The following is a 27,743-nucleotide window of genomic DNA, read 5'->3' on the forward strand; positions in this document are numbered from 1 at the left end:
CTTACTTGTATTGAATGTGGTATCAGAAATTACAATTTGGTACTAAGGAAAGGCTTTAGCAGGTTGGAGATTTCAATTTGGTACTAAGAAAAGGCTTTAGCAGGTTGAAGATTTCAATTTAGTACTAAATAAAGGCTTCAACAGGTTGAAGATTTCAATTTGGTACTATGAAAAGACTAACAAATTAAAGATTTCATTTGGTACTAAGAAAAGGCCTTAACCGGTTGCAGATTTCATTTGGTACTAAGAAAAGCTTTTAACAGGTTGAAGATTTCAATTGGGTACTAAGAAAAGCTTTTAACAGGTTGAAGATTTCAATTGGGTACTAAGAAAAGGTTTTAACAGGTTGAAGATTTCAATTGGGTACTAAGAAAAGGTTTTAACAGGTTGAAGATGTCAATTGGGTACTAAGAAAAGGCTTTAGCAGGTTGAAGATTTCAATTTGGTACTAAGAAAAGAGTTTAGCAGGTTGAAGATTTCAATTGGGTACTAAGAAAAGGTTTTAACAGGTTGAAGATTTCAATGGGGTACTAAGAAAAGGCTTTAACAGGTTGAAGATTTCAATTGGGTACTAAGAAAAGGCTTTAACAGGCTGAAGATTTCAATTGGGTACTAAGAAAAGCTTTTAACAGGTTGAAGATTTCAATGGGGTACTAAGAAAAGGCTTTAACAGGTTGAAGATTTCAATGGGGTACTAAGAAAAGGCTTTAACAGGTTGAAGATTTCAATTGGGTACTAAGAAAAGGCTTTAGCAGGTTTAAGATTTCAAATTGGTACTAAGAAATGGCTTTAACAGGTTGAATATTACATTTGGTACTAAGAAAAGGCTTTAGCAGGTTGAAGATTTCAAATTGGTACTAAGAAAAGTCCAACAGGTTTAAGATTTCAATTTGGTACTAAGAATATTCCTCAACAGGTTGAAGATTTCAATTTGGTACTAAGAAAATTCTTCAACAGGTTGAAGATTTCAATTTGGTACTAAGAAAATTCTTCAACAGGTTGAAGATTTCAATTGGGTACTAAGAAAAGGCTTTAACAGGTTGAAGATTTCAATTTGGTACTATGAAAAGACTAACAAATTAAAGATTTCATTTGGTACCAAGAAAAGGCCTTAACAGGTTGCAGATTTCATTTGGTACTAAGAAAAGCTTTTAACAGGTTAAAGATTTCAATTGGGTACTAAGAAAAGGCTTTAATAGGTTGAAGATTTAATTTTGTACTAATAAAAGGCTTTAACAAGTTGAAAATTTCTATTTGGCCCTAAGAAAAGCCTTTTAACAGGTTGAAGATTTCAGTATAGTACTAAGAAAAAGCTGTAACAGGTTAAAAGAATTAATTTTGGTACTAAGAAAAGGCTTTAACTGGTTGAAGATTTCATTTGGTACCAAGAAAAAGCTGTAACAGAATGAAAATTTCAATTTTGAGGAAAGAATTTTTTTAGCTGTTTGATAAATTCTGGTTGGAGAAAATTAGAGCCTAAAAATTTTAACAGGTTGAAAATTTCAGGTTTGAGCAGATATCTGCAGGGACCATAAAAGTCATCATTGGCTTGAGAATTTCAGAATTAAGATAAGAATCATTGGCTACTTAGAATATTGAAGCAAAGAAAAGGCTTCAGTGACTTTAAAATTCAGACTAGCGGTTAGAAAAATTCACGACCGAACAAATAAATTTCTATAGATAGAAGTTTGAAGGGCTACGTTTAAAGGAAAAAAATGTATTAACAACTTGAATATTTCAAGCAGGAATAAATAAAAGGCTTTAGTAACTAGAAAGTTTCTGGAAAGGATAAATAAAAAGCCTTTGCTTTTTGGTCTAGGTAGTAGGTTGGCCAGGGCACCAGCCACCCGTTGAGATACTACCACTAGAGAGTTATGGGTTCTTTTGACTGGCCAGATAGCACTACATTGGATCCTTCTCTCTGGTTACGGTTCATTTTCCTTTTGCCTATACACTCACACACCGAATAGTCTGGCCTATTCTTTACATATTCTCCTCTGTCCTCATACACCTGACAACACTGAGATTACCAAACAATTCTTCTTACTGCACTGTAATTGTTCAGTGGCCACTTTCCTCTTTGTAAGGGTAGAAGAGACTTTTTAGCTATGGTAAGCAACTCTTCTAGGACAAGGACACTCCAAAATCAAACCATTGTTCTCTAATCTTGGGTAGTGCCATAGCCTCTGTACTATGGTCTTCCACTGTCTTGGGGTAGAGTTCTCTTGCTTGAGAGGGTATACTCGGGCACACTGTTCTATCTTATATCTTATTCCTCTTCCTCTTGTTTTGTTAAAGTTTATATAGTTTATAAAGTTATATTTATTTTAATGTTGCTCTTCTTAAAATATTTTATTTTTCCTTGTTCCCTTTCCTCACTGAGCTATTTTCCCTGTTGGAGCCCCTGGGCTTATAGCATCCTGCTTTTCCAGCTAGGGTTGTAGTTTAGCAAGTAATAATAATAATAATGATAAAGACTTTGGCAGCTTGAAGATTTCTGTTAGAGCAAAGAAAAGGGTTTAGCAACTTGAAGATTTCTTTTTAGTGCCAAAAAACTGGTTCAACAACTTAACGATCTCTTATTCGAGCAAAGAAAAAGGTGTAATAAGTTGAAGATCTCCTTTTGGAGCAAAGAAATGGGTTCAGCAGCTTGAAATTTCAGGTTGGAGCAAGTGAAGGGCTGTAGCCTAGTAGTTTGAAAATTTCAAGGTGGGGCAAATGAAAAGCTATAGTAGCCTCAAGGTTTCTATTTGGAGCAATGGCAAGGCTTTTGCAGATTGAAACTTTTTTATTTGAGCTAAGAAAATATTTTTATTTGTTTAGTATTGTGACTTTGATTAAAGAAAAGCAATTTGAAGTTTTCAGATTGGAACTAAGAAAGTATTTTTGTCATCTTCTAGATTTCTGTTTGTATTAAAGGAAAGGCTTTAAATTCTATTTTGGATCAAAATAAAGGCTGTAACAGGTTAAAAACTTCTTGTGTTGTTAATTCAGAAAGACCTTTGGAAACTTTAAAATTCCAGGTTAGAAGCAAAGAAGATGTTTTAGCATTTTGCCCATGGATCATAACATTCTGTAGTAAGATATTTGTTCCAACACGAAATACAAACCCTCGTTCTTTACTAGGAGTAGATTCAGCATAAGCTGGTGTTCGCGCTGAATCTAATTTTAGTGTTTTCACTCTTATATTTTTCAAATATAAGGCTTGCTTGAAATATTCAATGCTATTATTATTATTATTATTATTATTATTATTATTATTATTATTATTATTACTATTATTATTATTATTGTTATTATTAAATGCTAAGCTACAACCCTAGTTGGAAAAGCAGGATGCTATAAGCCCAGGGGCTCCAACAGGGAAAATAGCCCAGTGAGGAAATGAAATAAAGAAAAATAAAATATTTTAAGTATAGTAACAACATTAAGATAAATATTTCCTATAAAAACTATAAAAACTTTAACAAAACATGAGGAAGAGAAACTAGATAGAAGTGTGTCCTAGTGTACCCTCAAGCAAGAGAACTCTAACCCAAGACAGTAGAAGGCCATGGTACAGAGGTTATGGCACTACCCAAGACTAGAGAACAATGGTTTGATTTTGGAGTATCCTTCTCCTAGAAGAGCTGCTTATCATAGCTGAAGAGTCTCTTCTACCCTTACCAAGAGGGAAGTAGCCACTGAACAATTACAGGGCAGTAGTTAACCCCTTGAGAGAAGAATATAGTTTTGTAATCTCAGTGTTGTCAGGTGTATGAGGACAGAGGAGAATCTGTAAAGAATAGGCCAGACTATTCGGTGTCTGTGTAGGCAAAGGGAAAGAACCATAACCAGAGAGAAGGGTCCTATGTAGTACATGTACTGTCTGGCCAGTCAAAGGACCCCATAACTCTCCACCTCACCTTGCCTTAATGCTTGACTGCATCTTGCAAGGGATTGAAATTAGAAATCCTCATGAAGTTGGGTTTGATTTTAGAATACTAACTTACCATCGTACTGTTTTGTAGTAGTAGCTTGTTCAAGTTCAGATATCCATGCTCGTTCAAGTGATATTTATAACATATCTTTGACTGTAAGATACTTTTACTAGGTCATCGAGTCATCTTTCTAGATTCTGTGGGTTTTTACATATCATTTGTACTTTACAATAAGAGGTGAGAATATATTTTGGGTAATGGTAAAGAAGTATGGCAGCTATTTTGGAAAATGGGGAAGGAAAGTACAGTAATACCTCAGGATACAACATTAATTTGTTCCGAAGTAGCTTTTGTATCATTATTTTTTTTATTATAATGAAATAGAACCAAATACATTTGAATCAGTCAATTTACCTAACCTAACCGTGCGAATTTTGTTTCGTATCCTCTGTATTTTTTCGTGATGTGACGCGAAAAAATCTTACGTCGTTTCGTAAAGTGAGATTTCGTATTCAGAAACTTTTGTATCTATAGGTTTCAAAAAGGTTCAAAAACATTACAGCAAAGGTCATAGGCACTTAGTAAAGAGGTTTTAAAACATGTACACTACTCTCAGCAATTTGTAGAGGTTATTATTGAAATGAAGCAAAAAGTAGTGAGATTTTTACCTTGGTAAATTTTCTGTCTAACGAATGGTTAGTAGTTCAACAAGTTAATTAGTGATCTTTCATCTCTTAAGTTGTTGTCAGATTGATAATTAATAAAATTACTACATACTATATGCATTTCATACTGTACCATTTAAAAGGATTATCATGGAAAGACATTGATAGTGATGGTATTGTAAGCTAACTGTGCTCTACATGTTGGCTGAATCAAATCTCGAAATTCATATGATATCACCAGGTATATTTTGCACCCTAAAATTTGATTATGATATCACAGTTCTAATCAACATTCGTGCTGGTTCATGAAAGCATTAGTGATTTTTCCAAGATAATGACTCAAGAAATTCAGTAGCATTCGCTAGTGATTGTACAGTAATGAGTCGTTAGAACCCCAAATTTGTCTATATTACCCAGCATCCATTTTACCTCTTCAAATTTTTTATTTTCATTAATCTTTTTGGGATGGATTTTTTTCCAAATTTTTAAATGGTTTCCATGTGTAAGCTATGATTTCACGAGGTAGTTAACTATTATATCATCATCCTTTTTTATCAAGTTATTGGCAATAACTTGACATTTACATTTGAAATAGGGATTGTAGCAATGGATTTATGGGAGGATTAATATCTTATATGTATGACTGTGATTTTATGAGAATATTTAGTTAACTTTACCTTTCAACATAGAGCTCAATAGATAATGGACTATTATTATTATTATTATTATTATTATTATTATTATTATTATTATTATTATTACTTGCTAAGCTACATCCGTTGTTGGAAAAGCGGGATGCTATAAGCCCAGGGCTACAACAGGGAAAATAGGCCAGTGAGGAAAGGAAACAAGGAAAAATAAAATTTTTAAGAAGAGTAACAAATTTGAAATAAATATCTCCTATATACTATAAAAAACATTAACAAAACTAGAGGAAGAGATACAAGACACAATAGCATGCCCGACTGTACCCTCAAGCAAGAGAACTCTAACCCAAGACAGTGGAAGATCATGGTACAAAGGCTACGACACTACCCAAGACTAGAGAACAATAGTTTGGTTTTGTAGTGTTCTCCTAGAAGAGCTGCTTACCATAGCTCAAGAGTCTCTTCTACCCTTACCATGAGGAATGTAGCCACTGAACAACTACAGTGCAGTAGTTAACCCCTTGGGTGAAGAAGAAATTGCTTGGTAATCTCAGTGTTGTCAGGTGTATGAGACTGAGGGGAATCTGTAAAGAATATGCCAGACTATTCGCTGTATGGTTAGGCAAAGGGAAAGTGAACCGTAACCAGAGAGAGGAGTCCAATGTAGTACTGTCTGGCCAGTCAAAGTATTCAATAACTCTAGCGGTAGTATCTCAACGGGTGGCTGGTGCCCTGGCCAACCTACTACCTACTCAATGTATTCATCTATGATTACTTTAACAGTTGAAATGTTACAAATGAAAGAACTTTCAATTAGCATTTTGATATCTTCCTCTTAAGCTCTGAATATTTCAGGATAATTTTATTATGATTAATTCATCATTAAAGGACAACAAATATTTTACATCCTTTAAATTATAGAGTTTTCCTTTGGATAAACGGTATTTGAAGTGTATGACTTGTAGGCTAGGGAAAGCTATATAATAGATAGATGAAGGAAAGTTAATGTCATGAATATGATTTATTCTTATAGTACAATTAGAGCAAATAATGTACTTGGATATGTTTTTCAAGCGATTCATTTCAAATTATTCAGTTTATTGTTGGAACTTGTACAGTATAGTTTTTATTCTTATAGTACAATTAGTCTAAATACTGTACTTGCATATGTTTATTTCAAATTATGCAGTTTATTCTTGAAAATTTTATATTATTTATTCTTATAGCATAATTAGTCTAAATACTGTACTTTTAGATGTTTATTTCAAGGGATTCATTTCAAATTATGCAGTTTATTCTTGGAACTTGTATAGTATTTATTCTTATAGTGCAAATACTGTACTTGCAGATGCTTATTTCAAAGGATTTATTTCAAATTATGCAGTTTATCCTAGGAACTTATATTGCCATCACTAACATAAAGCTCAACTTTCATTTCAAGATTATGAAATATGTAATCCACTGTATTACTGAAATCCAATCTTTTTCATAGGAGAGAAGACAGGAACTCATGGCAACAATGAAACTTTCAAGCCTGCACGGAAATTTTTTGACGAGGCTGACACAAGAGAACGTCTAAACAGCGATTATTTCAGCGGTAGTGACACACCATCAAAGCTTAGGGTGAGACAGTTTCTTAGTAAGGAACTAAGTTGTTTTGCAAGACTTTAGGATAGATTATTCATATTTTTTTGCATAAATGTCATTCAAGATATTGATGTGTTTTATAACTTTAAGAATTTAATTTCAAATTACCAGTAGTAACATAAACTGTAATTGTTTTAATTTCAATAGATCACATGTATGTACATGATTAGATTGAATTAAGCCTAAAGTTTAATGTGTCAGAGTCTAGGGTACGACTGTGTACAGTATCCGGTACATTTCGTGTTTTTGAGATTTCATGTACAGTACTGTACAGTTTGGGAAATTTCATTAACAGTCAACTTGATTAAAACAGATGTTGTTATATTAATATCATCATGATTTGGCACTGTTATTTGTTTTTTTTTTAGTTATTAACTCGTATTTACCATAACTGAAACGTATACTGTAGGGTTGTTGTGGGTCATTGTTAGGCATAAATTTGGCCACATTGACACATGAGGTATTTTTAATGTAAATAATTATCTATTTCTAAACAGGAAAGCACCAGGCGCCTAAGCATCCGCAAACCATACAACAAGTACATTGCTTATTCGTCAGATGAAGAATTGGAGGAGTGGAGGTGAGTACAAACTTTTGTCTCATAAGACTTTCTTATACATATACTGCACCACACATTAGCCTCCAAGTCAAAAGTTTTATTCCTTGCAGATTATCTTATGGCTATTTACCTTAGTTCTAAAAGTAAGTCCTCATTACTGTATATACCTGTAGTACTATCTCTGTTCATCATGGCCAGCACTCGAATTGAGTATGATGGCTCTGAGGTGTCACAGATGGGTTTTCATGTGGCCATTGGGATAAATTATCGAACCACATACTTCGTCACAGTTGGGGCACGTATTGTCAGGTAGAATTAGAGGTTGTGGGTAGTAAGTCTTGATGAACCAACCTAGCAATTCTACAATTCTCTTAAGTGTTGTTTTCTTCAAAGTTTTCAATTACTTCCTTCGCCTTATCTCTCCAGACCCTATACAGTACCATAATACAATATACTCTCTGCTACTGTATATGCATAAATGCGATTAATTTTATATATAAAAATGTCCAAATGTAAATAAAGCTTGTTGCTGTTTCCTCCCAATTGTAGCCATGTAATTACAATTAGGAATTAATCTTAGAGATAATTCCATAGATTATATTAGTGTTCATCTATTAGAGTAATTAAATTTTTGTGCAAACAAGCTTGTTGTTTATGTGGATGATGCTACTCTCTTTACCTCTATCCCAAACCTGAGGTTGCAAGATCTCTTGACATGGCTCTAGCCAGAATTAGTGCTTGGGCATTTTTGGAGGAAAAAGTTATAATACCCCAACAAAACTCAAAACAAATTATGAATGTGAAAGTTAAACCTCACCAAAGCTCAAAATAAAATTATGGGGGAGGAAGTTGAACCTCAACAAAGCTCAAAGAAATTTATAGGGGAGAAAGTTGAACCCCAACTCAAAGAATGATCAGCAGTAGGTTTACTATGTAAACTCCTCCTTCACATCTTTTTATTAGCAATGTTATTTTTAACTACATACAACTCTTCTAAGATTTTAAGTAACTTTGCTAACGCCGTTTTGATAAACATATTTGGTCTGTCTGTCTCTCTCTTTGGTTGTACCAAAAATTAAATGTATATTATTTGAAGAAATCTTTCAAGCTTGTTATTTACCTTGTCTGCCTCTAAGAGGTGCTGTATTTTTATACACTTATTCTGCTATGCTTAGTATATTGCATTCTTCTCTGGTTTTAATCAGCTGACTCTCATCTTATATTGCTGGACAAAAGAAAATATGGTCCATTAGATTTTTGATTGCTGAATTGGATATCAACTGGGACTTTAAGCCTAATAGCTCATTGGTCATGCACAAAATATTTCATAATAGTTGTCATTTGGGATGGATGGAGTAAATTGACCCGCAACTTAGGTGAATCACGGTCTTTAATGCATTGGAAGAACATAAGAGGTGTGAAAATTGCTAGATAATATTTGTATAAGCAGTATATACAATATGTGCTGGATTGGCACGGACATGGACGGACAAGATGATGATGAGATGAAACGGCAATGATGGGCGGGGGTTGTCCCAAGCAGGAGTCAGGGGCGCCGCAAAGCAGGTATTGCCGTCCTGAATCTATTCCTTCTTGGTTCTGGAGAAATTCATTTCTTTTTATAATAGGTCCAATCAGGTCGACGTCCAATTAGGGAGTTGTCATTCTTTGCATGGAGATTTTCCCTTACCATATCATCCAATATGGAATACTATGCATGCAGTTTATTCTAAATCTTGCCCTTTTTCTAGGAAGGACCCAAATTACATTACTGTATAGAGCTTGTAGTATAGGCCTTACGGTATACTATGAACTCATTGGTCCTTGCTCTCTGTACTAAAGGAATGTTTGTATTTGCTTCCAATCTGGCTATCTTCTGCATCTCAATTTTTTCAATATTGCAACCACTCCTTTTCATTCTGCTGCTTCAGTTGCTTCTCTATAGATTATTTCCTTAGATAGTAGGTTGTCTAGGACACCAGCCACCCATTGGGATACTACCGCTAGAGCTATTAGGTCCTTTGATTGGCCAGACAGTACTACATTGGATCCCTCTCTCTGGTTATGGCTAATTTTTCCTTTGCCTACACATACACTGAATAGTCTGGCCTATTCTTTTCATATTCTCCTCTGTCCTCATACACCTGATAAGACTGCAATTACCAAATGAATTTTTTTTGTTAAAGGGGTTTACTACTGCACTGTAGTTGTTCAGTGGTCACTTTCCTCTTGGTAAGGGTAGAAGAGACTTTAGCTATGGTAAGCAGCTCTTCCAGAAGAAGGACACTCCAAAATTAAACTATTGATCTCTAGTCTTGGGTAGTGCCATAGCCTCTGCACCATGGTCTTCCACTAGCCTAAGGTAGAGTTCTCTTGTTTTAGAGTGCACTCGGGCACACTATTCTATCTTATTTCTCTTCCTCTTGTGTTTTTGAAGTTTTTATAGTTTATATATTAAAGATCTATTTTAATGTCGCTGTCCTTGAGATATTTTATTTTAATTGTTCATTACTTCTCTCGCAGTTTATTTAATACCTTATCTCCTTTCCTCATTCGGCTATTATGCCCTGCTGGAGCTCTTGGGCTTATAGTATCTTGCTTTTCCAATTAGGGTTGTAGCTTATATAGTAATAATAATAATGATAAAGCATATATATACCAAGGCACTCCCCCAATTTTTTGGGGTAGCCAACATCAAACAATAAAAGAAGGGGGACCTTTCCTCTCTGCATTCCTCCCAGCTTGACAAGGGACTCAACCGAGTTTGGCTGGTACTGCTATGGTGCCACAGCCCACCCTCCCCTGCTATGATAATACAATAATAATGATGATAATAATAATAATAATAATAATAATAATAATAATGATAATAATAATAATAATACTAATAATGATAATAATAATAGAGCCTTCTACTTCTATAATTTATCGGTTTGACCCAAAGTTCTGGTTCAAGTTGTGACTAAACAAGATTTGTGCTGATTGTCTCATAGGGTACAACTTTATCTTTGAGAAACACTGACATATTTTTTAAAGCTACCAAAACAGTTTTTTCAATATACTTAGCCGGTGATTATATAAGCTGCAGCTCTGCTGCCCGACAGAAAAACTCTACGCTCAAAATCCGCCAGCGATCGCTATGCAGGTAGGGGGTGTACTTCAACAGCGCCATCTGTCGTGCAGGTACTCAGTACTCAATGTAAACACAGAACTCAATTTTCTCTCTGTCGTGCCACCGGCAAGACCTACTAAATTCGCTGTTGCTTACTGGATTGGTTTTCACATATTTTGGTGAAGTACACATTTCTAGTTTTGAGCTTTCGCTTTGCAGACACTATCTTCAATACATCCTTGCATTCTTTTGTTGATATCGGATTATTTGTTGACGACTTTGGATAGATTTTGAATTCCCCTTTGACTAATTCAAAATGGCTGACCCTTCTCAAGTCCATTAGTTCAGGAAATGTAATGCTAGGGACTGTTCAAGGCGTCTTCCGAAGGCCTCTATCGATCCTCACACCGTTTGTTCCAATTGTCGGGGTAAAACCTGTCAATTGGAAGATCGATGTGAGGAATGCGTTGGGCTTTCGGAATTCGATTTTATCGAATTCCAGAAATATACACGTAGGCTAGAGAGAGATAGAGTCAGGAGAAGTTCATCTCGCTCCGTTGAATTTTTCTCTCCTCATGCCCCACAACCTATTCCTTCCCCTGTAGTGGTTGCTCCTGATCCCCCTTCTAACACTCAACAACCTTCGATGGCAGATATGATGCGTGCCATCCAGGCTCTGGGTGAGAGAGTCGAGTCCTTGGCTAGTGACCGTAACCAACTCATGGCAGACGTCAAGGAGTTGAAGTGCAAGAGTGCAGTGGGTAGTGATAAAGTGAGTGGTAGTGTTGTGGATAGTGTTGCGCTTGAGGGTTCTTCTGTTCGTGCCTGTCGTCCTCCCAGTCTGGGACCTCTTGCAAGCTCCCAAGCCCAGGGGAGAAGCAATGTCGTACGACCAAAGGGTTCGAGAGGCTTTAATCAGCGAACAGACGTTCCCTCCGTGGTTTCGGGCGTATCTAACCAAAATCGCCCCACCCACACGAAGACGAGAGAGCCCATTTATTCCTCGTCTGCGGAAGAGGTTTCTCGTAAGAAACCATGGACCAAGGGCTCGCGGCCTCTTAAGCGCAAGTCGGTCCCTTCCGCGCAAGTCCAACGGCCCAGTTGTAGCCACTGGGTCAGTTCGGACTCGCTGCAGTCTTCCGACGACTGCTCACCTCCTAAGAGAGGCAAAGCGGTACCGCATCAGGCAGTAACACCGTCTGTTGCCGCACCTGCTCCTGTAGACCCTAAGTGGTCTTTGCTGCAGACCATGCAGTCACAGTTAACGTCATTGATGCAGGACTTTCGTGCGGAGAAGGTTGACGCTGCACCAACCTCTAGCCTACAACCACCCACGGTTGTGCGTCCAGTGGACGCTGAGGCTACCTTCTCCCGCACTCCAGCTGTGAGAGTCCCGCCACCCATGCGTTCCAGTGTACCCTACCAGCCGCATGTTGACGTTCAGCGACGCACGGAACCTTCCGTTGACGTTCGCGAGTTACAACAACAGCCTAAGTTGTTTTGTTTTGACGCGGCGCGTCAACCTCCGCAACCCAGTGTGGTTACCTCTACTCGCCCACAGCAGACTAGACAGTCTGGAGTAGACGCTTTGCGTCCCCGCGCTGCTATGGTTGTTGCCAGTTCACAGACTGGGCAACAGTTCCATGACGTTGCGTCCGGTTCAGTCACGCGTGCGCCCGTGCTGCCGGACTCAGCTGACCAGCCGATTCCTACTCCTTTGCCGCTTCCTCCTCAGTTTTCAGATGATGGACTCTCTGATGATGACGACGCTGCACACATTGACGACCCACATACGGACATCGACGAACCCAAGGCCACGCAACCCTCCTTGGACTTTAGAAAAGTTTTTGCGCTGTTCAAGGAGATGTATCCTGATCAGTTTGTATCTGCGGCTCCACGCTCTCCTCCGTCAGAGTTTGCTTTAGGCACGCAGTCATCCGCGCCTGCCTTTACGAAACTCGTCCTCGCCCGCTCGTCCAAGAGAGCTTTACGAGTGTTAGGAGATTGGATGCAGTCCAAAAAGAACCTTGGGAAGACAGCATTTACGTTTCCCCCTGCGAGACTCTCTTCCAGATCGAGCGTCTGGTATGCCACGGGAGAAGTTCTCGGCTTGGGAGTTCCTGCCTCTGCCCAGGGCGACTTCTCAAGTCTAGTAGACTCTCCCCGAAGGCTAGCCATGAGACGCTCTAAGATATGTTGGTCTCCTTCAGACTTAGACCATCTGTTGAAAGGAGTGTTTAGAGCCTTCGAGGTTTTTAACTTTTTGGACTGGTGTCTGGGAGCTTTGAGCAGGAAGATCTCCCCTTCTGACAAGGAAGCTTCCTTGCTCATTATGTCCTGCATGGACAAGGCCATACGTGACGGATCCAGTGAGCTTGCGGCTTCGTTCGTATCCGGGGTCCTCAAGAAACGGGAAAACCTTTGCTCTTTCCTGTCAGCTGGAGTAACACCGTGTCAGAGATCGGAACTTCTTTTTGCTCCTCTCTCAAAGTGTCTCTTCCCAGAGGACTTGATAAAGGAGATTGCTGCCTACTTGATTCAGAAAGACACCCATGACCTGGTTGCGTCCTCTGCCCGCAAAGCCACCCCTTTGCCTACCGTGTCTAGACCCAGGATGGACACTCCAGCGTCCAGATTCATTCCGCCCTTTCGTGGCAGAGCCTCCAGCAGAGGAGGTGCTCGTGCCGAAGGGAGACGTGGGAAGAAGAAAGGTACCAAGTCCTTTAAAGGCAGAGTCTGACTGCCACCTTCTTCAGACAGCAGTGGGAGCCAGACTCAAGAACTTCTGGCAGACCTGGGAGAAAAGGGGCGCAGATGCACAATCTGTGAAGTTGCTCAGAGAAGGGTACAAGATCCCGTTTGTCCGCAAACCCCCTCTAGCAACGTCTCCCATCGATCTCTCTCCCAGGTACAGAGAGGAAGACAAGAGGCTAGCTTTGAAGCAGGAGGTGTCTCTCTTACTAGAAAAGGGAGCGGTAGTCAAAGTCCGGGACCATCAATCCCCGGGCTTCTACAACCGTCTCTTCTTAGTGGTAAAGAAGACAGGAGGGTGGAGGCCGGTGCTAGACGTCAGTGCGCTGAATGTCTTTGTCACAAAGCAGACGTTCGCCATGGAGACCACAAAGTCAGTTCTAGCAGCGGTCAGGAAGGAAGACTGGATGGTCTCTTTAGACCTAAGGGACGCATACTTTCACGTCCCCATCCACCCAGAATCCCAACCTTTTCTGAGATTCGTTTACGAAAAGGTTGTCTACCAATTTCAAGCGCTGTGCTTTGGCCTAAGCACGGCTCCTCTTGTGTTTACGAGGCTGATGAGGAATATTGCCAAATTCCTGCATTTAGCGGATATCTGAGCCTCCCTCTATTTGGACGACTGGCTTCTAAGAGCTTCTTCCAGTCGTCGCTGTCTGGAGAATCTAAAGTGGACTCTAGATCTGATCAAGGAATTGGGTCTCCTGGTCAATATGGAAAAGTCCCAACTGGTCCCATCCCAAACTATAGTGTATTTAGGGATGGAGATTCACAGTCAAGCTTTTCGGGCTTTTCCGTCGGCCCCCAGAACAAGTCAAGCCCAGGTATGCATCCAGAACATGCTAAAGAAGGAACGATGTTCAGTCAGACAGTGGATGAGTCTGATAGGGACGCTATCATCCCTGGAACAGTTCGTTTCGTTAGGGAGACTACACCTCCGTCCCCTTCAATTTCACCTAGCTGTTTACTGGAAAAAGGACAAGACGCTAGAAGCGGTCTCGATCCCCATTTCCGAGAAGATGAAGTCATCACTGACTTGGTGGAAGGACAGTATCAACCTCAGAGAGGGTCTGCCCCTGGCTGTTCAGACCCCCAACCACGTTCTCTTCTCGGACGCATCGGACACGGGCTGGGGTGCGACATTGGACGGTCGGGAATGCTCGGGAACGTGGAACTCGAATCAAAGAACGTTACATATCAACTGCAAGGAGCTACTGGCAGTTCATCTGGCCTTGAAAAGCTTCAAGTCCCTCCTTCAAGGCAAAGTGGTGGAGGTGAACTCGGACAACACCACGGCCTTGGCGTACATCTCCAAGCAAGGAGGGACCCATTCTATGACGTTGTACGAGATCGCAAGGGACCTCCTCACCTGGTCAAGAGATCTAAACCTTTCTCTAGTAACGAGGTTCATCCAAGGCAATATGAATGTCATGGCGGATTGCCTCAGTCGGAGGGGTCAAATCATTCCAACAGAATGGACCCTACACAAGGATGTGTGCAAGAGACTATGGGCCACATGGGGCCAACCTACCATAGATCTCTTCGCAACCTCGATGACCAAGAGGCTCCCAATATATTGCTCACCAATCCCGGACCCAGCAGCACTTCATATAGATGCCTTTCTACTGGATTGGTCCCATCTAGATCTTTATGCATTCCCCCCGTTCAAGATTGTCAACAAGGTACTGCAGAAGTTCGCCTCTCACGAAGGGACAAGGTTGACGTTAGTTGCTCCCCTCTGGCCCGCGAGAGAATGGTTCACCGAGGTACTTCAATGGCTGGTGGACGTTCCCAGAACTCTTCCTCTAAGAGTGGACCTTCTACGTCAGCCACACGTAAAGAAGGTACACCCAGGCCTCCACGCTCTTCGTCTGACTGCCTTCAGACTATCGAAAGACTCTCTAGAGCTAGAGGCTTTTCGAAGGAGGCAGCCAGGGCGATTGCTAGAGCAAGGAGGACATCCACTCTTAGAGTCTACCAGTCGAAGTGGGAAGTCTTCCGAAACTGGTGCAAGTCGGTATCAGTATCCTCGACCAGTACCTCTGTAACCCAAATAGCTGACTTCCTATTATACCTGAGGAAAGAAAGATCTCTTTCAGCTCCCACTATCAAAGGTTACAGAAGCATGTTGGCAACAGTCTTCCGTCACAGAGGCTTAGATCTTTCCAACAACAAAGATCTACAGGACCTCCTTAAGTCTTTTGAGACCACGAAGGAGCGTCGTTTGGCTACACCTGGATGGAATTTAGACGTGGTACTAAGATTTCTGATGTCAGAAAGGTTCGAGCCACTACAATCAGCCTCCTTTAAAGATCTCACTTTAAAGACTCTTTTCCTGGTTTGCTTAGCCACAGCTAAAAGAGTCAGTGAGATTCACGCCTTCAGCAGGAACATCGGATTTTCATCTGAAACGGCTACATGTTCTTTACAGCTTGGTTTTCTAGCCAAAAACGAGCTACCTTCTCGCCCTTGGCCGAAATCGTTCGATATTCCAAGCCTTTCAAATATGGTTGGAAATGAACTAGAAAGAGTCTTATGCCCTGTTAGAGCTCTTAAGTTCTATTTAAGACGAACTAAACCTTTACGAGGACAGTCAGAAGCTTTATGGTGTTCTATTAAGAAACCTTCTTTGCCTATGTCAAAGAATGCAGTTTCCTATTATATCAGACTGTTGATACGAGAAGCTCATTCCCATCTGAATGAGGAAGACCATGCTTTGCTGAAGGTAAGGACACATGAAGTTAGAGCTGTCGCTACTTCAGTGGCCTTTAAACAAAATAGATCTCTGCAGAGTATAATGGACGCAACATATTGGAGAAGCAAGTCAGTGTTCGCGTCTTTTTATCTTAAAGATGTCCAGTCTCTTTACGAGAACTGCTACACCCTGGGACCATTCGTAGCAGCGAGTGCAGTAGTGGGTGAGGGCTCAACCACTACATTCCCCTAATTCCATAACCTTTTTTAATCTTTCTCTTGAAATGTTTTTTATTGTTGTTTTTGGGTTGTCCGGAAGGCTAAGAAGCCTTTCGCATCCTGGTTGATTTGGCGGGTGGTCAAATTCTTTTCTTGAGAAGCGCCTAGATTAGAGGTTTTGATGAGGTCCTGTAGTATGGGTTGCAACCCTTGATACTTCAGCTCCTAGGAGTCGCTCAGCATCCTAAGAGGATCGCGAGGCTCAGTAAGGAAGACGTACTTAAAAAAGGCAGAGTAATTGTTCAAGTCGACTTCCTTACCAGGTACTTATTTATTTTATGTTTGTTATTTTGAATAACTGCTAAAATGAAATACAAAATCCTTAGCTCATAATAATGTAAACAATTAATGCTGGTCTCTACCCACCCCCCTGGGTGTGAATCAGCTTATATAATCACCGGCTAAGTTTAATATTGAAAAATGTTATCTTTATAATAAAATAAATTTTTGAATATACTTACCCGGTGATTATATATTAAAGGACCCTCCCTTCCTCCCCAATAGAGACCCAGTGGACCGAGGAGAAAATTGAGTTCTGTGTTTACATTGAGTACTGAGTACCTGCACGACAGATGGCGCTGTTGAAGTACACCCCCTACCTGCATAGCGATCGCTGGCGGATTTTGAGCGTAGAGTTTTTCTGTCGGGCAGCAGAGCTGCAGCTTATATAATCACCGGGTAAGTATATTCAAAAATTTATTTTATTATAAAAATAACATTTTTAAACATTAAGTTCTGAAGTTTTGCAATGTAATGTCCATTATTAATCTCTTGCAAAATCATTATTATTATTATTATTACTAGCTTATCTACAGCCCTAGTTGGAAAAGCAGGATGCTATTAATGCCCAAGAGTGTAAATAGCTCAGTGAGGAAAGATAACAATGCAACATAGAACAGTGTGCCTGAGTGTACCCTCAAGCAAGAGAACTCTACCCCAAGACAGTGGAAGACCATAGTACAGAGGCTATGGCACTACCCAAGCCTAGAGAATAAGCGTTTGATTTTGGAGTGTCCTTCTCCTAGAAGAGCTGCTTACCATAGCTAAAGAGTCTCTTCTACCCTTACCCAGTGGAAAGAAACCACTGAACAATTACATTGCAATAGTTAACCCCTTAATTGAAGAATATTTTCTGGTTATCCTAGTGTTGTCCAGTGTATGAGAAAAGAAAATGTGTAAAGAATAAGCCACATTATTCGATTTGTGTGTAGGCAAAGGAAAAATGAACTGTAACTGGAGAGGGTTCCAATGCAGTACTATTTATGGGGATATAGTCTGTATGCACAACACTTCATTGTTGCTTGTCTATGATTTTTACATGAAGTATTTAAGTCAATAACATTTGATGTAAAGTTTAGACTAATAGTATGTAATTTGGAACTTTGACTTTGGAAGATACAGGTCCTGGCTTGGCCATGATTATTTTATAAGTCTCAGATATTTGTAAATGTCAAATTTACTAGCATCTACATACCAAGCTTTTGAATGCTCTATTAGATTGCCCAGGTTAAGTATAATTTTTAAAAGTGTTTTGAATAAAGCTGTCCTTTCTATACGTACATACCATACTTTTTTTTGCATAACTTGAGAAATATTTTACACATGATCTTGGTCGATATTTTGAATAAATAAGTAGTTTTATTGTGTACTGCTTATTGGGGAAGAATGGTAGTCACCACTTGGGCAGTGGGGTTTATTGCATATTCGTGTGCTACGTGGAACTTTTATTAGATTTTGTGATAAGTTGTACGGGCAGGTTTAATTGCTGATATGCTCTGAAAGACAAATCTGACAGCAATTCTCATGTCTTCTGCAGGGATAAAGTTAAAAAGTATGAAATATTGCAAGGTTTTTTTTTTAGTCATGATTGTAAATTGAGCTGCTAATTTTTTATTTTACACATTCTTTAGCTTAACAAACCAAAGCACTCAGTACTTATGCTGGTCAGTCGCTATTACATTGGTTTCAGAAATTTAGTGCACATTACAGTAAATTTTGTATGATTATATCCTGTCTCTCTCTCTCTCTCTCTCTCTCTCTCTCTCTCTCTCTCTCTCTCTCTCTCTCTCTCTCTCTCTCTCTCTCTCTCTCTCTCTCTCCAAAGAATATACTATAATAGTTGCATTTTATAAAAATACATTTTGTTATTATGATTAATATTATTGTTATTGTCAGGCAATTTGCAGCCTTCATTGGAAAAGCAATATGTTTCAAGCCAAAGGGCCTTAACTGGCAGAGCTCCCCAGTATAGAAATGGAAAAGTAAAAAAAGAAAAAAAAAAAGTTATATATTAAGATGAATAACAATATTAAGCAGATAGATAGCATAAAGTACAAAATGAGTCTTATGTTAACCTGCTCAACAGAGAAGCATTTGGACCACGTTTGAACTTAGGAAGTTGCATCGATTCAACTATCTGTTTGGGAAGGTCATTCCATAAATTGGTCAGAGCTGAAATGGAATCTTATAGAAAACTGTGTAGTGTTGAGCATCATGAAAGTAAAGGCAAAGCTTTTAGAATTAACCCTGTATCTTGTATTATGTAATAGTAGGTATATGTATTATTATTATTATTATTATTATTATTATTACTTGCTAAGCTAAAACCATAGTTGGAAAAGCAGTATGCTATAAGCCCAGGGGCTCCAACAGGGAAAATAGCTCAGTGAGGAAAGGAAAAAGAATATTTTAAGAAGAGTAACAACAATAAATATCTCCAAGAGAAATAAGATAGGAGAGTATGCTCGAGTGTACCCTCAAGCAAGAGAACTCTAACCCAAGACAGTGGAAGGCTATGGTACAGAGGCTATGACACTACCCAAGACTAGAGAACAATGGTTTGATTTTAGAGTGTCCTTCTCCTAGAAGAGCTGCTTACCATAGCTAAAGTCTCTTCTACCCTTACCAAGAGGAAAGTAGCCACTGAACAATTACAGTGCAATAACCCCTTTAGTGAAGAAGAATAGTATGGGAAGATCTGAATACAAAGGATGGTCAGAATTATGCAAAATTTATACAGCTCTCACAGAGACCTGTTTAAATGATGTTGCAAGAGATTGATATCCAGATCAGGAATAGTGAATTTAATAGACCACAAGTTTTTATTATTATTATTATTATTATTATTATTATTATAGTTAAGATAAGAGTCCTCTACTGAAGACCAAACAGGAGAACAAAATTTGAAATATGGCAGAATAAATTAAACATCCACAGAATGGACAGATTTTCCAAAGTCTTGAAAAATTTTTCATATCCCAATTTTTGTTCTGTTGTGGGAGAGACAGACCAGAAATGTTTCTCATAGGTGAATTAGCAATAAAATATCACAGCTAGATATAATGAATGGCACGAAATTAAAAGAACTTTGTGATTTCCAGTGAAAAGATGTGGGATGGGAGGATACAGTATCCTTGACCTGCTTACAATCATACTTTGAGTTTTGTTGTTGTTATTATTATTTTTTAAATATTTAACTTAGCCGGTGAATATATAATAGCTGCAACTCTGTTGCTCGACAGACACATACATAAAAAACTCGCCAGCGATCGCTATGCAAGTTGCGGGTGTGCCCACCAGCGCCAACTGTCGGCCAGATACCACTCTCGATGTAAACAAAACCTTCAATTTCTTCTCTGTCGACGTGTCGACAAGACGTACTTTACTCGCTGTTGAACCTGGAGTTTTTCCCATCATATTTGGTGAAGTACTTTAATTTGGTTTGAGCTTTCGCAGTACAGGTGTTTTTCTTCAAATAAATCCTTGAACTCTTTTTTGAATCGGATTAATTGTTGATGACTTAGATTGTTTTTGGAATTTTCCCTTGACTAATTCAAAATGGCTGACCCTTCTCAAGTTCCCAAGTTTCGAAAGTGTAATGCTAGGGACTGTCATAGGCGTCTTCCAAAGGCTTCTCTCGACCCTCACACTGTTTGTTCCAATTGTCGGGGTAAAACCTGTCAATTGGAAGATTGGTGGGAGGAATGCGTGGGCCTTTCGGAATTCGATTTTATCGAATTTGATAAATATACACGCAGACTAGAGAGAGATAGGGTAAGGAGAAGTTCTTCTAGGTCGGTAGATTTTTCCTCTCCACATGCCCCTGAACCTATTCCTTCCCCTGTAGTGGTTGTTCCTAACCCCCCTCCTAGCACTCAGGAACCGTCTATGGCAGACATGATGCGTGCTATTCATGCCTTGGGGGAGAGAGTTGAGGCTTTAGCATGTGACCGAAATCAACTCATGGCGGACGTAAAGGAACTCAAGTGCCAAAGTGCCACGAAGGATAGTGTCAAAGTGCCTAGTGTTACGCAAAGTGTTGTGAACAGTGTTGCGACCGAGGGTTCGTCTGTTCGTGCCTGTCGTCCACCTAGTCCGGGACCTCTTGCAAGCTCCCAAGCCCAGGGGAGAAGCAATGTCGTACGACTTATGGGTTCGAGAGGCCTTGATCAGCGAACAGACGTTCCCTCTTTGGTATCAGGCGGATCTCGTCAAGATCGCCCCTACCAAAGTAAGACGAGAGAGCCCATTTTTACCTCGTCGTCCGAAGGTGTTTCACGTAAGAAACCTTGGACCAAGGTCTCTAGACCTTTAAAGCGTAAGTCGATCCCTTCAGGACAAGTCCAACGTCCCGGATGTAGCCACTGGGACAATTCGGACCCGCTGCCGTCATCTGATGACTGCTCGCCGCCTAAGAGAGGCAAAGTTGTGCCGTCTCATTCGCTAACCCCGTCTGTTACCGCACCTGCTTCCGTAGACCCTAAATGGGTGTTGCTGCAAGACATGCAGTCTAAGCTTGCGTCCTTGATGGAGGACTACAACGCTGAGAAGGTTTCCGTTGAACCTACTGGCCATCAGCCATCCAAGCGTTCGGTTGTGCGTCCTGTTGACGTGGATGTAGCTTTCTCGCGTCAACCAGTTGGTGTGGTACCTCCACCGATGCGACCCAGTGTGGATTTCCAGCCGCACGTTGACGTTAGGCAACGCACTGATGCGATTGGTGACGTTCAGGACTTTCATCAACCATCAGAGTTGACTTGTTTTGACGCGGTGCGTCAACCTCCGCAATCCGGTATGGTGTTGACTGCACAGCCCAGACGGTCTAAACAGTCTCGGGTGGACGCTGTGCGTCCTCGCGCACCTGTTGTTGTTGACAGTTCCCAGACTGTTCAGCAGTTCCAGGACGCTGCGTCCGGCTCCGTCACGTATGCACCAGTGCGACCGGACTCTGCGAGTCAAACGTTGCCTACACCTTTGCCGTTTTCTCATCAGTTATCGGATGAGGAACTGTCAGATGAGGACGTTGCTGAACCACAGCCTGAGGATCAGCCTTCAGAACTAGATGAGCCTAAAGCAGTTCAACCATCCTTGGACTTTAGAAAAGTCATGGCTGTTTTTAAAGAGTTGTTCCCTGATCACTTTATTTCTGTGGCTCCTCGTTCGCCGCCGTCAGAGTTTGTCTTAGGCGTTTCTGCTACCATGCCTGCCTTTACTAAACTCGTTCTCTCTCGCTCATCCAAGAGAGCTTTACGGCTGTTAGGCGATTGGTTAGAGACCAAGAGGAGTTTAGGGAAGACGGCTTTTGCCTTCCCCCCATCTAAACTCTCGTCTAGATCGAGCGTCTGGTATGCCACGGGAGAAGTTCTCGGCTTGGGAATTCCTGCCTCTGCCCAGGGCGACTTCTCAAGTCTTGTAGACTCTCCCCGCCGCCTTGCCATGAGACGCTCGAAGATTTGTTGGTCACCCTCGGACCTGGACCACCTTCTTAAAGGCATATTTAGGGCGTTTGAAGTCTTTTAACTTCCTGGACTGGTGTTTGGGGGCCCTGAGTAGGAAAATCTCATCTGCCGATAGGGATGTTTCCTTACTCATTATGTCCTGCATGGACAAGGCCGTCCGTGATGGGTCCAACGAGCTTGCCGCTTCATTCACGTTCGGAGTCCTGAAGAAACGAGAGTCTCTGTGCTCTTTTCTGTCAGCAGGAGTGACGCCATGCCAAAGATCTGAGTTACTCTTTGCGCCCTTGTCTAAGTGCTTGTTTCCTGAAGTCTTGGTTAAGGAAATTGCCTTGTCTTTAGTGCAGAAGGACACCCACGATTTAGTTGCGTCCTCGACTCGCAAAGCTCCCCCTTTGCCTGCCTTGACTGCTAGACCTAGGATAGACACTCCAGCGTCCAGGTTTATCCCGCCCTTTCGTGGCAGAGCCTCCAGCAGGGGAGGTGCTCGTGCCGAAGGGAAGAGAGGGAAGAGGAAAGGATCCAAGTCCTCTAAGGGCAGAGTCTGACTGCCCGCAACTTCAGACAGCAGTAGGTGCCAGACTCAAGAACTTCTGGCAAGCCTGGGAGAAGAGAGGCGCAGATCAACAATCTGTGAGGTTGCTCAGAGAGGGGTACAAAATCCCTTTTGTACGCAGACCTCCTCTAGCGACGTCCCCCATCGATCTCTCTCCCAGGTACCGAGAGGAAGAAAAGAGACAAGCCCTGAAACTGGAAGTGTCTCTTTTGCTAGAGAAGGGAGCGGTGGTCAAAGTCTCGGACCTTCAATCACCGGGGTTTTACAACCGTCTCTTCCTAGTATCAAAGAAGACAGGAGGTTGGAGACCGGTGCTAGACGTCAGTGCTCTGAATGTCTTTGTCACAAAGACGAAGTTTACCATGGAGACTTTGTCCTAGCAGCGGTCAGAAAGGAAGACTGGATGGTCTCTCTAGACCTAAGGGACGCCTACTTCCACATCCCCATTCACTCAGACTCCCAACCTTTTCTGAGATTCGTCTTCGACGATGTGGTGTACCAGTTTCGGGCCATGTGCTTTGGCCTAAGCACAGCTCCTCTCGTGTTTACGAGGCTTATGAGGAATGTGGCAAAATTCCTCCATTTACCGGACATCTGAGCCTCCCTTTATTTGGACGACTGGCTTCTCAGAGCCTCTTCCAGTCATCGCTGTCTGAAGGATCTCAATTGGACTCTAGATCTGACCAAGGAATTGGGACTCCTAGTCAACTTGGAAAAGTCACAGCTGGTCCCATCCCAAACTATTCTGTATTTAGGGATGGAGATTCACAGTCAAGTTTTTCGGGCTTTTCCGTCGGCCCCCAGAATAGATCAAGCCCTGCTCTCCATCCAGAAGATGTTGAAGAAAGAACGCTGCTCAGTCAGGCTTTGGATGAGTCTGGTAGGTACGCTGTCATCCCTGGAGCAAATTGTCTCGCTAGGAAGGCTACACCTCCGACCTCTTCAATTCCATCTGGCTTTTCACTGGAAAAAGGACAAGACGCTAGAGGCGGTCTCGATCCCGATTTCCGAAAAGATAAAGTCTTGTCTGACTTCGTGGAAGGACAATATCAGCCTACGAGAGGGTCTTCCCCTGGCAGTTCAGAAACCCAACCACGTTCTCTTCTCGGACGCTTCGGACTTGGGCTGGGGCGCGACGCTGGACGGTCGGGAATGCTCAGGTCTGTGGAACTCGAGTCAGAGGAGCATGCATATCAACAGCAAGGAGCTTTTGGCAGTTCATCTGGCCTTGATAAGCTTCGAGAATCTACTTCGAGGCAAGGTGGTGGAGGTCAACTCGGACAACACCACGGCCTTGGCGTACATTTCCAAACAGGGAGGTACCCACTCATTGACTCTGTACGAGATCGCAAGGGACCTGCTCATCTGGTCAAAAGATCGAGGCATCTCCCTAGTAACGAGGTTCATCCAGGGCGACTTGAACGTCCTAGCGGATTGTCTCAGTCGGAAAGGTCAAGTAATTCCAACCGAATGGACCCTCCACAAGGATGTGTGCAAGAGACTTTGGGCAACTTGGGGTCAACCCACCATAGATCTCTTTGCAACCTCGCTGACCAAGAGGCTTCCAATCAATTGCTCTCCAGTCCCAGACCCAGCAGCAATACATATAGATGCCTTCCTCCTAGATTGGTCACATCTAGATCTTTACGCATTCCCACCATTCAAGATTGTCAACAAGGTACTGTACTGCAGAAATTCGCCTCTCACGAAGGGACAAGGTTGACGTTAGTTGCTCCCCTCTGGCCCACGAGAGAATGGTTCACCGAGGTACTTCGATGGCTGGTAGACGTTCCCAGAAGTCTTCCTCTAAGAGTAGACCTTCTACGTCAGCCACACGTAAAGAAGGTACACCAAAGCCTCCACGCTCTTCGTCTGACTGCCTTCAGACTATCGAAAGACTCTCGAGATCTAGAGGCTTTTCGAAGGAGGCAGCCAGTGCGATTGCTAGAGCAAGGAGAGCGTCTACCATTAGAGTTTACCAATCGAAGTGGGAAGTCTTCCGAGACTGGTGCAAGTCAGTTTCCGTATCCTCGTCCAGTACCTCTGTAGCCCAAATAAGGGATTTTGACGATGACGAAGGAAAAATCTATTTCTGGGCGAGAGACCTGTGCCGCCCAGTGAAATGCTCCTTATGCACCATTTCAAAGGAATATAACTGCTAATATTACCAGAGAAAAAATGTAAAGGAATGCTAGGTTGAACTAGCTCGCTCACCTAATGGTGTCGGTATAGACTGGGGCGAAATACCAGAGGTCTCGTACCATTTAGACTTCTCCTCTTCGAAATCCCCCAATAGTGAGGTGCCGTTCAACCTCCCCTGCCTCGCAGACCAGTACTACTAACTCAACCCACGCTTGCCCATCACTCCTTACAGCACCCTTAAGTTTGGGGTCTGATCAGGGGGGGAGCAAATAGGGTGGGTTCACTGGGCGGCACAGGTCTCTCGCCCAGAAATAGATTTTTCCTTCGTCAAAATCCCTTTTCTGGGCTCAATCCCTGTGCCGCGCAGTGAAATAGTACCAGAGAAAACGAACCCAAACTTCATTAACTATACGGGAACAAATTAAAATCAACATAACAAACAGTGGTTTAATCAAAAGTTAACGTAGAAGACGGACGTCTTTAATAACAACAGCATGATAAGGTATAATATCCCAGGAAGGGAAGACAAAAGAACATTAACTTAAAATAAAACCAATTAAGGTCAAACACTGGAACAAATTACATACACTTGAACACTAAAGAAATACAGTTCGTATGGTAAGAATAAATTGAACAATGATAATAAAATGGCAATGTTACGAACTAGGAACACCCATGGGTGTGATACAACAAACCGAACTCAGGTAGGAACTGTAAGTGAGGCAGGTAAGAGGAAGAAGGTGGAAGATATAGGATTCAGGGATTAGTTAGAAGGAATTTGTCCGGGGGATACCACGCTCCCTGCAGCTACGGTAGCGAGTTGAAGGGCCTCTAATTGTTTAAGATGGTGCCGCTTGAACACTGAGGGGGATTTCCATCCGGTATATTTAGAGAGATCTGTAAAGTTCATATGATGGAAACAATTTATTGAGGTCGCTACCGCCCGAATGTCGTGGACGTGAGGAAAAGACTCTGGATTGGCCTGTTTAATGAAATACAAGATCTGTTGTCTGATCCCTTTCAAAGTTATAGTCCCTCCCCGCTCCCTGATGAACAAGGGTCCCGAGGTCTTATAGGAAGTCCTTGATAGAAAGGACTTTAGAGTGGTAACCGGGCATAGGGAAGGATCCTGAAGGAGAGGGATAATTTTCCAGGAGGACCATCTATTCTGAGGGTCTTCATTTTTGGCCAAGAAGACCTTGTCTGGGGAGAGGAGGACCTCTCCTGACGGAAGGAACTCTATGTGGCCTGGATCCCTTGATAAGGCAGCTAATTCCGAAATCCTGGCGCCAGATGCTAAACTCACGAGAAAGAGAGTTTTCCTGAGTAGAGGGATATACTCACATGAATCGTTGACGGTTTCTGACGCTAGTTTAAGAACATCATTGAGAAACCAGGAAAACGGGCTAGGACGAGAAGATGGTCTCAGTCTGGCACAGGCTCTTGGGATCGAAGCTAGCAATGAATCTGTTAGATCTATATTAAAGCCGATTAGAAAAATCTTCTTCAAGGCAGACTTGATGGTAGTAATAGTGTTTGCTGCTAAGCCCGACTCAAACAAGGTTCTGAAAAAGGTTACCGTTAGGTTTAGTGTCATAAAGTCAGTACTAGAATCTTTCAAAAACTTAGCTAGTTTTTTGACCGCTGAGTCATATTGACGAAGAGTGGAGTCTCTCTTGTCAGATTCTAAAAATAAAGTATTCTGGGGGTCTATGTTAGCCCCTTTGTGTGCCGCAAACTTCATGAAGTCCATAAAGTTAGGGTGGTCTGAATGTTTGAGGAAGCGAACACAGTGCACGTTTGTACTATCTGGGTCAAAGTCGGGTTGGGAATCTGGTGAGGGTGGAGATTCAGCTCCAGTAAAAGAGGAAACCAATTGCTCTTGGGCCAATTGGGGGCCACCAGGGCTACTTGACCTTTGAAGGTTCGAAGTTTGTCCAGCACTTTCATCAGTAGGTTCACCGGTGGGAAAAGGTAAATCCTTTCCCAGGCGTTCCAGTCGAGAGACATGGCATCCGTGGCGTACCCGAGGGTCCAGGTTGGGGGCCACATAACATTTCAGCTTGTGGTTGGATTCCGTCGCGAAGAGGTCTACCTGGAGATCCGGCACTTGGAAGAGGATCCATTGAAAGGATTTGCGATCTAGTGACCATTCTGACTCCAACGGTACCGTCCTGGAGAGTGCGTCTGCCACAACGTTCCGAACTCCAGCCAGATGGACGGCGGATAGGTGCCATTGGTTTGAGGCCGCCAGGGAGAAGATTGCCACCATCACGTGATTGATGGGACCTGACTTGGAGCCCCCTCTGTTTAGACAACGGACTATGACTTCGTTGTCGAGGACTATCCTCAGATGTTGTTTCTTGGCCGGGGAAAGACGTTTCAAGGTTAGTAAGACAGCCATGGCCTCCAGGACGTTTATGTGAAATTGCTGGAACATTGTGGACCAAAGGCCCTGAACTTTCCTGTGTTGGGAGTAGCCTCCCCAACCTGATAGGGAGGCATCCGTGTGGATGACTATCCTTGGAGGGGGGTACTGCAACAGAACCGACTTTGATAGGCTCTTGGCGGTTGTCCATGGGAGAAGCCTCTTCCGAAGAATGGGAGGAAGGCGTGTCTTCTTGTCCCGACGTTTGGTGTTCGCTCTGGAGCGCCAAACTCGGTTGATGTCTTTCAGTTTCGCTTTCAGAAGGAGGTCTGTCACTGAAGCGAATTGTAGGGACCCTAGAATCCTCTCCTGGTTCCTTCTGGAAGTTACCTTTTCCCCGAGAAAGCGTTTGGTATTTTTCGCAATCTCTATCCTCTTGGACCTGGGGAGACATAGAGTGTGAGAACGTAGGTCCCACCGTAATCCCAGCCACTGAAATTTGGTCTTTGGTGTCAGACGAGACTTTCCGAAGTTTATTTGGAATCCCAGAAACTGAAGATATTGGATCACCTTGTTTGTTGCCTTGAGACAATCCTCGACGTTGTCTGACCAGATTAGCCAATCGTCCAGGTATGCGACGACTTGGATTCCGTGGGATCGGAGTTCCT

General features: G+C 41.9%; 2 protein-coding genes across 2 annotated transcripts in view; one reads left to right on the forward strand and one right to left on the reverse strand.

Moving 5' to 3' along the window:
• Window positions 1–7,480, forward strand: part of LOC137648575 (uncharacterized) — a 17,295-nt gene extending 9,815 nt beyond the window's left edge. The window contains exons 4-5 of the mRNA XM_068381486.1: window positions 6,725–6,855; window positions 7,377–7,480. Coding sequence (XP_068237587.1) covers window positions 6,725–6,855; window positions 7,377–7,463 — 218 coding nt within the window. The 3' untranslated portion in view covers window positions 7,464–7,480. The remainder of the gene's footprint in view (window positions 1–6,724; window positions 6,856–7,376) is intronic.
• Window positions 1–27,743, reverse strand: part of LOC137648811 (uncharacterized) — a 242,980-nt gene that overhangs the window by 121,840 nt on the left and 93,397 nt on the right.

This window comes from Palaemon carinicauda, chromosome 10, assembly GCF_036898095.1.
Source record: "Palaemon carinicauda isolate YSFRI2023 chromosome 10, ASM3689809v2, whole genome shotgun sequence".
NCBI lineage: Eukaryota > Metazoa > Arthropoda > Malacostraca > Decapoda > Palaemonidae > Palaemon > Palaemon carinicauda.